Below are 11,746 nucleotides of genomic sequence, written 5' to 3'. Positions count from 1 at the left end.
GGCCGGATTGGTCCAGGAGTGAAGGGGCGTTGAGGCGGGAATTTGCTAGCGCTGGGGTGCAGTTGGATTTGGAGATCCCGTATATCCCGCCTGAGATGCTGAATTTTATGATGCTAGGGGGTTTTATGGGGTAGAAGCTATGGTGTGGTTTGATTTTGGAAAGCAGAGTTGATTCTATGTTATTGTTTCGCATAAACTTCGTACGGTAGGAGAAGGGGCAGATATGCCCTTGTAGAGTGTACATAAGATTGCATGCTTAGTCAGGTCATAGTTATGCGTTATGCCCCGCCTACAGAAGCTACTCGAAGCTGTTAGCTTTCCTTCCTCTCTTCGCGGTCTCGTTTCCTTCTTTCGTACATAATTCCTCATTTGATCAACCAGCCTGTACTCTGTATGTACCAAGATCCCTGCATTTACGGAGCCCGCGTCCTTCTTTCCCACCCCTCACCAAGCAACAAGATCCCCACCCCGCCTCCGCGCAGCTGCTCACTAACAGCTTAGACAATGTCCTCCACCGACCCGGAACAGAATCCTCCTCCCAGCGATGTCGCCGAGCGTGAGCGCGAGGAAAAAGAGCGCAAGGCCAAGGAAGACGCCGAACAGGCCCAGCTTCCCTACAAATGGACCCAGACCATCCGCGACGTCGACGTGACCATCCCCATTCCGGCCAATATCAAGGGCCGCGACATGGATGTTGTGATGACCAAGACCAAGATCAAGGTGGCGATCAAGGGACAGGAGCCGCTGATTGAGGTAGGTCATGTTTTGTCTCTATCGTTCGGTTCCGGTTTAATGCGACCTTATTTGTCGCTGATTGCGCGGAGTCATTGTCAAACGGAAAGGAGACTGCGTGCTGATTTATGATGTGACAGGGCGACTTCCCCCATCCGATTATTGTCGACGAGAGTTCCTGGACGCTGGAGACCACGTCTCATCCCCCCGGCAAGGAGGTCTCGCTGCATCTGGATAAGGTGAACAAGGTGGAGTGGTGGCCGCATGTGGTGACGACGGCGCCGAAGATCGATGTCAGCAAGATCACGCCGGAGTCATCGAAGCTGAGTGATCTCGATGGGGAGACTCGCGCCATGGTCGAGAAGATGATGTACGACCAGCGACAGAAGGAGATGGGTGCGCCCACGAGTGATGAACAGCGGAAGATGGACATCTTGAAGAAGTTCCAGGCGGACCATCCTGGTATGACTTTCCCGTTCTTACATGTCTGGACTGAGCTAACCTTTTGACGCGCAGAAATGGACTTTTCGAATGCGAAGATCGGCTAAGAGGCCATGGTCTATGCTAATGTGTATGAGTTAATGAGCATCGTATTCTATTAATTATCCTGCCAAGGCGGCTTCAGCCTCGTGTTCCAATTCTATCATTCTATTGCAATTGATAATAATAGAGCAAGCCTGGCTGTTCCATGATTTGCGGTGGCGCCGAATACGAGAATTGCCTATTTGAGACTAGAGCCATCTCCACCCATCATCTCTTCATCCACTCGCTCTCGTGTACTTCCAACACCTCAACAACTGCAGTATCACACACGAACTCGTTCAGCCCCTGCACATCAGCCCCTATTCATACGCTGGAGGGCACCGACTCGGTAGGCGTGAGGATGCAACTGCTCAGCCTCACTGACTCAATGCTTGGCATCCGAGTGTATACTCATCGCATGTTCTCTATCATATAGCTGCTGCCTTCAACATACAAAGGCCCTTCCGGCAACAGTGACTAGTCACATAGCAAATCCATAATTTATGCTGGAACCGATACCAAACGTCATGCTGGCGACTCCATCCAACACAAACCCTACCCGGATACTCCACCCGGAGAATCCTCACAAGCTTAGCGGTCCCTTGCAGGGCCAGAAGAGTCTATTCCGTGTGGCATTACGACCGGCATCCGGATCTGGAGATACTAGCACAAGCGAAAAGCCCGCAGACAAGATCTACCACGCGCGACGGCCGCACCGGAAGTCCCGTGCCGGATGTGCGGTATGCAAACAGCGCCGGGTTAAGGTACATTGTTCCCCGCATACTGCTATATGGTTTTAGAATGCTGACCCTAGACCCTGTCAGTGCGATGAGACTAAACCGCATTGCTTGCGCTGCCGAAAGCACGGTGTCGAGTGTACCTATGAGGCTAGCAAAGTGCGTACTGTTTCGCGGGGAGGCCCAGATATCGCTTCCCCTGACGCAAGCGCCTTTTCAATGGCTGTGATTGCTGTCTCAAGTGAGATCGACAGGCTATTAGATGTCAAATCCCGAGATGGACGATTCTCGGCCAGTCTCTGGGCGTTGCAACATTTTTCCGCTGCTACGTCGCCGACGGTCAGCGAGGGGCTTCCTCAAAGGATCATGCGATGCAAAATGATCCAACTAGCCTTTGAAGTAAGCAGCTACACCTATCCATACATAATATACGCCTAACATAAGAAGAACCCGCTTCTGATGCACGGCATCATCGCTACCGCCGCATCCCATCTCCGCCACTGCGTCCCAAACAACACGCACTACAAGCTGCTCGAAGCCCACCACTGGCAGCGTTCGATCAGCCAATATTCAAAGGAGCTATCCGCCGGCGTCGGACCGCGCAACATGGATCCACTCTTCTCCAACTGCCTGCTCATGACCGTCCACTCATTCAACCTGGAGACGTACAACCCGCGTAGCTCATTCGTCTTTTCCGACGACCCGGACGCCCTGAACTGGCTCCAGGTGCAGAGCGGCCTACGCCATCTCCTAGGCTTCGCACATCCCTGGCTCACCAGCAGCATGTGGTGGGAGATGTTCAAGATCCCACGAGAAGAAAACCCGCTCTACGACGACCACCGTCCCGGCCGCGAGGGCCTGCACCCGCTCCTTGCGGATATCTGCGACATCGACGACACCACCACCGAGGAGACGAACCCGTACCTCTGGCCACTGCGTATGCTCACGCCGATTCTGACTCTCGAGCGGTCCATCAAGAGTCTCACGCAGTTCACGAACTTCATGGGCCGCCTGTTGCCGGATTATATGGAGAAGCTGGCGCAGAAGGACCCGCCGGCGTTGGTCATCCTCAGCTGGTGGCTGGCGCTCATGTATTCGACGAATCTCTGGTGGGCGGAGACCCGCGCCCTGTCGGAGTGTACTGCTATCTGTATGTATCTCGAGGACAGCGATGACACGCGGATATTGGAGCTGCTAGAATTTCCGGCAGAGACGATTGGGTATTTGTTACCGCATGTGCAGGATCGTATAGCTAGTTTGCTTTAGGGGAATACCGGATTTCAGGTTGTCTGGGTTAGGTAAAGCTGACAATTGCCATTGATGCCCAGGATTAGATAAAAAGCGACGTACTACCTTGTCTCGCACGGTGGGAGGTTTTTAGTATGGTAGATATGATGTGGTTCTATGATTGATTTGTATGCACATGGTCCGTGTTGAGCTTTAAGTACCTGCGTACAAAGCGGCACTTCCCATGTGAACATGACGTCTAGATGCATAATGCTGGACCAACAACACTGCGATATGAATTCGGAATATAAATACCTATCGCGACATCCCTTGACCGGTGGTAGTGTACCTATCAAGCTATCATCTCTCTCAATGTCGAATGTATGTCCATTATCAATTATGTATGTAGATTATGTACGGTACCCCGCAACGCCAATGCAAGATGCAAACCAATCCGCCATCATAAATCATGCCCGTCATATATCCCATGCACAATACCAAGCCCCGCAACAAATCAAGGAAAACACAAAAAACACACCGTCAGCGACTCTCCCAGGAGAATCTCCTCGAAGAACCCCCAGCTACCTGCTCATCGAGGCTACGCCTCACTGCCGCCCCACGAGCCAGCGACAACGTCCCCCGCCGCTGGAGCACCGGCGGCGGCGGCGCAATCTGCACCATGGCCGGGGGCTGCATATGCCCCGAGGAAACAGACATTGACCGCCGCGACGGTACAGGCGACCAGGCCCGCGGCGAATACGGCGGGGGCGGCGTCTCGCGCGTGGCGGTCGATGTGTTCCCGTAGCTACTAGGGAAGGAGATGGCGGAAGAGGCGTCCGAGGTGAGGTCCTCTGGCCGTTGGCCTTGTGGTGTGTGTCTGTCGTCGTCGAAGTAGTGTGCTTTTTCGTCAGGGTGTGTTGCTGTCTCTGAGGATATGGGCGGATCGCGCATGTGCGCTTCTAGGGTCTTCTCTTGGATGCTCCGGGGTCGTGGGGTGTATGCTGGGAGCGGGATGATGGGGGTGTAGCCGTCGTCTTCGACGGAGTGGTTGTGGTGGTGGTGATTGTAGTTAGGGTTGTGGTTGTGACTGTGTTGATGGGTGGATTGGGTTGACGCCGACTGGGCTTGGTTCTTGGTGTTTGGACCAGTCCAGCAGCCGCAGAGGGAGGAGAAGAATGACATGGTGCCGATTACTTGGTTGGAGTAGAAGCACGGCTAGTTCAAATGGATGAATCGATCTATGCGGATGACTTGTACGCAACCATGCACGAGAGAAATGACAAAGTGTCTACTGAAGGTCAAATTTGACCCTCCACGGACAGGGTATGACAGACAGAGAGAGCGAGAGAGAGAAGTAGATGAGGCTGAGCAAAGAAGACGGAGGAGACAGCAGATGACACGTGCGGAGGCCGTCGATCCCTCAGGCATCCACATTATCCCCCGCGTCGTCTGATTGGCTGCGCCCTATCAGTCACGTACGGTATCGGCAGGGGGCCGGTATCGCTGCCTGAGGCGCTTCTCCACCCCGCCAATTTTTATCTTTTCACTTTTCTACTCCGAGCCTTATCGATCTCCTCGTCCCTCTTCTCTCCACCAACTCCCCTCCAGCAACAATGGCCCCTGTCCCACCCGCCGACGAGTTCGAAACCGTCGTCCGCAACGTCCAACCGCCCACTGTCCCGCCGCATCGCTCGCACGACCCCTCCAACAACCTGAAGCGCACCGACCCTTTCCAATTCGGCTCGCGCTACCTCGAAGAAGGCGACGACGTCTATGAATTCAACGCGTGGGACCACGTCCAGCCGGACGATGAGTTCAAGGCCTTCGCCGAAGAGCAGTACAGCAAGCAGCGCGCCGCCCCGGTGTCCGAGTTCGACAAGAGCCGCTTCAACTCCGACCCCGCCAAATGGTGGAACCGCTTCTACCAGAACAACACGGCGAATTTCTTCAAGGACCGCAAGTGGCTGCGCCAGGAGTTCCCTGTGCTCGCGGACGTGACGGCCGCCGACGCCGGGCCCAAGGTCGTGCTGGAGGTCGGCGCCGGCGCGGGCAACACCGCCTTCCCGCTGCTGGCGAACAATGCGAACGACCAGCTGATGGTGCACGCGTGCGACTTCTCCAAGACCGCGGTCCAGGTCATGCGCGACAGCGACCAGTACGATACTAAGCATATGGTGGCGGATGTGTGGGACGTGTCGGCTGTGCCGGACGGCGAGAACGACTCCCTCCCGCCGGGGTTGACAGAGGGGTCCGTCGATGTGGTGATCTTGATTTTTATCTTCTCCGCCCTCGCCCCGGACCAGTGGGAACGCGCTATCCGCAATGTCTATCGCGTGCTGAAGCCCGGTGGTCAGGTGTTGTTCCGCGACTACGGGCGTGGCGATCTGGCCCAGGTGCGCATGAAGAAGGGTCGCTATCTCGATGAGAACTTTTACATCCGCGGTGATGGCACCCGCGTGTACTTCTTTGATCGCGACGAGTTGGAGAAGATGTGGGGTCGGTGGACTATGGAGAAGGGCCTGTCCGTCACCGATGAGGAAGAGGTCACCGGAGCGTTCGACATTAAGAAGTTGGCTGTCGATAACCGCTTGATCATCAACCGTCAGCGCAAGATCAAGATGTACCGGGCCTGGATCCAGGGACAGTTCTTCAAGCGAGAAGTGCCACCTTCCGAGGCGAAGAACGAGTCCTGATTGCCCGGTACCTGCAAAACAGCGGTCCTCAGGGGCACGCCGCAATATTCTCCACCTGCCGCTCCAGAAGACAAGACAGGTGTATTAACCATGTTGACGCCCCAATAGATGCGCACGAGAGGCAAATCTCAACCAGCACTCGCGTCAGGTCAAGCCGATCCGAGAAGATATCAGACCTTAGATGGACATAGATACGATGTTACGATTTTCCAACATATATACTTGGTTTCTAGGAAGGTCGATGGCCTACTCTTTCCAGCTGATGTTCTTACAAGAAACATGTGACGGGAAAGCAGGTTCCAAGGTTGTATATAAGAATTAGAACGTTAAGTTAGCCTTGCATCCTAGTAAGTATCTGGACTCTTCTAAAAGTATAATATACGCAAAGTAATACGCCTTAATCGGTCCGCGGATCATCACGGGCAACTCTTGCCGCTCTGGAGGTTCAGCTTCAACTGGAATTTGGCCTTAGACCCCTATCTTAACTTAGTGACGCTGTCCTTCTTCCATCCGCGAACACCCACGATCCAGATTCTGGAATATTCTCTTACGGCGCGGAAGCCATACTTTGCCTTCTTTTTGTCTGCCTCATCTAGGCCATTCAAGCAATCGGTTTGCACTGCGTGGAGCTGCTTGTAAACTTATCGAGGGACGAATTGGCCTAGAGAGAGGCTTATAGTGGGACAGAAAAAAGGCCCCAGGGGCAGCGCTGTGTTCCAAAACGGCAAATGATTCCAAAGCATGTACTGCTGAACCAGTCTCGCTAGGAAATGATTTCTCATGCACAGTATCGCAGACTGACATGGGTGATTGGAATCAGTTATCCGGGTTGCAGTCCATGATGTGGAATCATTCTCAAGCTAGATAGTATAAAAAGGACGACTGAACCATCCTTGAGCTCATCTGTCCCACTTCAACTTAACTATCTATCGTTTAACAATCGCCCGTCCGCAGTCCATAACATCAAAATGCTTGGCTCAGGAAATCACGTCTGCGGAAATGTGTCGTTCGTATTCTCTGGTGAGCCTCCACTTCCATTTTTCCCCTCAGCATGAGGGGGGACTTCATTGTATTGCGTCGAAGCGCTCATAGGACTAATATCTGAAACCTGCAGGTGAACCTGCTATGACAGCCCTCTGTCACTGTATGGACTGCCAGAAATGGAGCGGCAGCGCATTTTCGTCCAATGTAGCCGTTCCGACTGCGCAATTCTCAGTCACGAAGGGCCTACCCAGAAACCCAGAAACCGGGCCCGAATTGGAGTTTCTGGCAAAGAACATCGTCTTTTCTTTTGTGGTGGTAAGTGAATGTTCCCTCCGCTACGTGAATTCGGTAAATTGACAGCCATAGACTGCGGTACAAGTCTCTATTCGCAGCCCGAAGGCATGCCCGGGATCACGCAGATCAAGACCGGTAGTCTTCAGGAGACAAACATACCGATTGCAGCGGAGATCTTTGTGACTAGACGTCGAGAGTATGTGTCTCCGGTTGCGGGTGCTATTCAAGCGAGCGAAATGCTTTGAATAATGACCTTCTGTCGAATGTCCGTGACGCTTTTGATACCTGAATATGAATTCGCATCTACCGATAGACCTACTTTAAGCATAGCCGAAGGCAAGGCAACTGTCAATCAATACATACTATCATATCACTAAGTAAATAAAGCAAGTCTATTCGTCATCATCGCTCTGCAACCTCAAGACAGGTCAATGTTGAATTTCAATGTACAGCATGCTGAATACGAGTGCATCATCTGGTATCGTGGGAATAAACAGCTCGGACACTGCAGGATACCAAGCGAATATGTACAAGAATAGAAAGAACCGAAAGTCAAGTGTAACTCCATCCATGCGAGCGCTGTGAAAAAGCAAGTGCCGGCATGGATAAGCACGGCAGAAATCTAAAGTCACCGAAAGGGAGGTGTTGTCAAAAGTCTATTTTGGACGGCATGGTAACATCACCATTACGCAGACAGATTGGGACATTCGCCCTGAGCCCGCTGGAACGCTACTGCGAACAAGTCCTGCATAGCGCAGTAGTGGAACAGAATGCCACCCAGCACAGCAAAATGCCAGATGTTGTGACTGCCACCGACATAGTCGAAAAGTCCCGGACGCCAGCGTTCTGGAACCTGAGACGCATAAATGCAGGCCCCAGCGAAATAAACAAGAATGCTCTTCACAACAGGCGCGTAGAAATAAAGACACCACTCGAAACCGCGAGTGTAAGTGAGCTGGGCCAGCGGGGCAAATCCAGTGAGCGCGAGGGTAACGTAAAAGGCCACTCGAACCCAAGCGAAGTCGGCGCGGTTGAATGTCGGGTGCCAGGGGAGGACCACACCGCCAATACCCAGGGACATGGTGGCGAGAATGTACGTCCATCGTGATACCGGCTCGCAATAGAACGCAGTGTATTCTGTTGTGACAATCGAGGCGGCCACAAGCATGGAGATACCGGTGTAATCGACGCAGGCGAACCGCTCCATCAGTCCCTGGTTTGCAATGCTGTTCATGGTATGCCAAAGGGTGCTGCAGACTAGGCACTTGCACGCAGCAAAGAAGAAGACCGCCGCAACGAACACATCAGTTTTGGTGCTTAGGTGGAAGTTGGGGTTCAGCGGATAGAAGTAAAAGGCCACCGACAGAACGATGAAAAGACCGATCAGATGGGACCAGATGTTGACCAACTCGTTGGAGAAGGTGAACATGGAGGTGAAACATTCAACCTTGGAATGGGTAAAGCGATAGCCCTGGAGGATGTGGGGATTGATCCGCCACGGATGGGGTAAGTCGGCGTAGGTGATCAGCCGTTTCTCCTGTGCTAACACAATAGCACGGTCGATACTCTCTCGCAGAGCCTCCTTGGCCCGTTCCATACCCTCATCGACGGCTTCCCGAGCCTGGACCAGCTTGGAGTCGACCGCCTTCCAACCATCATCCAGGGTACCGTAAATACCTCGGTCCCGAACCGCATGGGCCCGGGACTCCAGCTCGGTGAGAAACGACTCCATCAAGCGAATACCCACCTGGGCCTTCTGTTCCAGAGTCTCCTTGGTCGCCAGAGCATCCTTGTAGCGATCCTCAAGCGTCTCCACCAAAATCTTGGCCCGCTTCTTGCCACCTCCCATGAGTTCCCCCGAAGCGAAGGAACATGAATCTCTCACTGCCTCCAGCGTGGCATATCCTCTGCGCAGACTGGAATCGATTTGGACCATGTGGGCCTGGCGATATTCTTCGATCCAGTGCATGCGTCTCTCCATCTCGGCGAGGAAGAGTTCCACCTAGGACGGGTCAGAGGTGTCAATGAAAATGGAGTGACCAGCATCCTTACCCTTAAAAACACAGCATCGGCATCATAGTCACAAGACAGCTTCCGTGCCGTGTGGAAAGAGTGTCTGCGTCGTCGATCCCGGACGAGGGCCGTCTCCTCGCTTGGGGTGGGCGCATAAGAGGTGGAGAGGGCCTCGTCGGGGTATGACTCAATGGTCATGGATTGAGCGGAACACGCCATGACGGGATAGCGTAGGGTCGTAGGAATAATTGTTATAACATCAATTCGGCATGACCTGGAGGGAGTGGACGTCAGGACTGGGGTTTCCGGGGAGACTGATTTGGTTGGGGAGTCGGAAATTAACGGAGAAGGCGGGAGGGACGTACTCAGGGGAAGAACAGAGACGCGGTGGTGGACTATAGGGAATAAGGAGAGGACGAGGAGAACCTCATGAACATCCACAGCAGAGAGAAAGGGAAGTAATAAGAGAGAGAAAGAGAGGGAGAGATAAGCGGCTGGGCAGAAAGAGAGAAGGGGAGAGAAAGAGGAGGAGGAGGAGTGGTGGGGAAGGAAAAGGTAGCGCCAAACAAATCAAACCGCCGAGACGCCCGGCGTTTTCCACTTGTCGCTCTCATTTGTTCAGCCTTACCACCTTCATATGAATTCTTCCGCCGTCGGTTCTCTGCCTCCGCCTATTACATACATCTAATCGCCTCAACTTCACCTTCATCGCCCGAAGCTTTTTCTTCCTCCTCGCCACCCACCATGGCCATCCGTGATATCGTCGCCGAGCCCTCCCTACTCCCCGTCTTGAAGACCAGCGCCGAGACCCGCGAACAATGCGAGAAACTCCTCTCGTTGTTAGATCCGACCGCCGAGTCCACGACTTCTAACCCGGAAGAAGCCATCCTCGCGGCATCTAGAGAACAGAAACAACTTTTCGCCCTTCTGGCTCGTCTCCGTGGCCAGAATCGGGAGGCGATCTTCCGTGTCCGAGAGACGAAACAATCCACCGCCGAAGCTCGCCAGGAAATCGATCGGCTCCACCTCCAGCTTCAGAACCTGTACTACGAGCAACGACATCTCACAGGGGAGATTGCGGCATGCGAATCATACGAGTGAGCATTGGACTCCGTTCTATCGTCCATTGTCAAGAACTAACTGGATACTCCTTTAGTCATAAGTACCTGTCGCTTCCGTTGATCCCCGTGGAGGAGTTCTTCGAGCTCTTCCCCGAACATCGCGAGTCGAGTGAGCATGAGCTAATGATCGCGCGCATCAACCACGAACACGCAGAACGGGAGAAATTGGAACAGGCCCGACAGGAATTGCTGAAACGCAAACAGGCTCTCATTGCGGAGAACAACAAGCGCAAGGAGGATCTGGCCAATCTGGACAAGGATCTGGAGCGATTTATTGATGTATGTGTCACCCTGTCTCGGCTCAGATGCGACAATGGCTGACAACTATTGAACAGGCTGCGAAACCGATCCAGAAGATTTTCGAGAAAGAATATTAGATCGACTTGGTTGTAATGGAGTCTTCGGGTTATGGGCGTTTTGGTTGAGATACCCACGGTGATTAGCCGTTTGATGAATATGAATCTTATAAAGTGGTAATAATACAAAAGTAATGTTGAATGAGTTGGACTGCCATCTTAATCAATTGACTTCTAGTTATATCTATCCATCGCGGTCCGTATTGTAGTGTTGTAATCCAGCCGAGGCGGAAGGGGATCGCCGACACTTGTCCTCCGCCTTCGTTCCCTCGCATCCAACTCCCTCAACTCCTCACTCGCAGTTCTCTGCCCCTCGCTCCCACTTGCTTGCAAAAGCATGTCCTGCTCATGACTGGCAAGATTGAAGACCTTGCGTCTTCGCAGACTACCTCCCTGCCATCCTCCACCTCCACCATGAGCTCCAAACCCGCCGCGCAGCGCCTCCCTCCGCCGGAGAAGCCAGAGGCTGTCTGGACCCGGGTCAAGGTCGTGGCCGCTTTCTGGGCCGTGGTGATCTTCTTCGGCTTCCCGATCTGGTGGAAAACGACTTCAATCTACCGGACTCGATTGCCTATTGAAGACATGGTCGATTGGGCAGACGGAAAGGTAACGGTTCTCCGTGGCCATAGGGGTACGCTTTGCTGACGATGCCTTCACTAGACTTGTCGTCCGGTCTTTCCGCTGGAGATCCGATTTGAAACTCCGTCCCTACCTGATGCCGAGGCGCAACATCTCCTCCGAACGACCCAGCATGCCCTCGATGACCTCAACGAGTTCTCCGCCCATCACCTCCGATTGAAGCTCTCCGAAGATGGCCATCCTGTCGCGAACACGAGAGACGATAGACTTCCACATATGACTACCGACGGGACGGCTGATGCGGCATTGACTGTGCGACTCCTTCCAGAGGAAGACTTAACAAGTCCCCGATCTCAGCTCCATCTTGACACGACCCAACTCGATGTATATTACCCCCCGACACAGATTCCTCCCCCTTCTACCTCCAACCCGCCACTGTCTGCGTACATTGCCGGCGAACTACAACAGCTATTCACTGAAGAGAAGGC

At 53.4% G+C, this 11,746-nt stretch overlaps 6 protein-coding genes across 6 annotated transcripts; 5 read left to right on the top strand and 1 right to left on the bottom strand.

Moving 5' to 3' along the window:
* Positions 1-504: 504 nt before the first annotated feature.
* On the top strand, positions 505-1,280 carry ATEG_03719 (NudC domain-containing protein; the record flags this gene model as incomplete). Its single annotated transcript, XM_001212897.1, has 3 exons — positions 505-753; positions 873-1,194; positions 1,249-1,280. 3 exons carry the CDS (start codon positions 505-507, stop codon positions 1,278-1,280), a joined length of 603 nt encoding a protein of 200 aa, XP_001212897.1.
* A 501-nt stretch (positions 1,281-1,781) lies between these two features.
* ATEG_03718 (Zn(II)2Cys6 transcription factor domain-containing protein) lies at positions 1,782-3,257 on the top strand (the record flags this gene model as incomplete). The annotated part of the gene is made up of 3 exons (XM_001212896.1): positions 1,782-1,994; positions 2,055-2,390; positions 2,439-3,257. 3 exons carry the CDS (start codon positions 1,782-1,784, stop codon positions 3,255-3,257), a joined length of 1,368 nt encoding a protein of 455 aa, XP_001212896.1.
* A 1,574-nt stretch (positions 3,258-4,831) lies between these two features.
* ATEG_03717 (tRNA(Thr) (cytosine(32)-N(3))-methyltransferase) lies at positions 4,832-5,911 on the top strand (the record flags this gene model as incomplete). Its single annotated transcript, XM_001212895.1, has 1 exon — positions 4,832-5,911. One exon carries the CDS (start codon positions 4,832-4,834, stop codon positions 5,909-5,911), a length of 1,080 nt encoding a protein of 359 aa, XP_001212895.1.
* Positions 5,912-6,879: 968 nt separating this feature from the next.
* Positions 6,880-7,434, top strand: ATEG_03716 (GFA family protein; the record flags this gene model as incomplete). Its single annotated transcript, XM_001212894.1, has 3 exons — positions 6,880-6,931; positions 7,026-7,210; positions 7,288-7,434. The coding sequence occupies 3 exons, from the start codon at positions 6,880-6,882 to the stop codon at positions 7,432-7,434; spliced, it is 384 nt and encodes a 127-aa protein (XP_001212894.1).
* Positions 7,435-7,874: 440 nt separating this feature from the next.
* ATEG_03715 (hemolysin III family protein) lies at positions 7,875-9,421 on the bottom strand (the record flags this gene model as incomplete). The annotated part of the gene is made up of 2 exons (XM_001212893.1): positions 7,875-9,191; positions 9,242-9,421. The coding sequence occupies 2 exons, from the start codon at positions 9,419-9,421 to the stop codon at positions 7,875-7,877; spliced, it is 1,497 nt and encodes a 498-aa protein (XP_001212893.1).
* A 525-nt stretch (positions 9,422-9,946) lies between these two features.
* On the top strand, positions 9,947-10,700 carry ATEG_03714 (uncharacterized protein; the record flags this gene model as incomplete). The annotated part of the gene is made up of 3 exons (XM_001212892.1): positions 9,947-10,299; positions 10,359-10,602; positions 10,659-10,700. 3 exons carry the CDS (start codon positions 9,947-9,949, stop codon positions 10,698-10,700), a joined length of 639 nt encoding a protein of 212 aa, XP_001212892.1.
* Positions 10,701-11,746: the final 1,046 nt, after the last annotated feature.

This window comes from Aspergillus terreus, genomic scaffold, assembly GCF_000149615.1.
Source record: "Aspergillus terreus NIH2624 scaffold_5 genomic scaffold, whole genome shotgun sequence".
Taxonomy (NCBI): Eukaryota; Fungi; Ascomycota; class Eurotiomycetes; order Eurotiales; family Aspergillaceae; genus Aspergillus; species Aspergillus terreus.
This window is presented reverse-complemented; position numbering and strand designations above follow the sequence as displayed.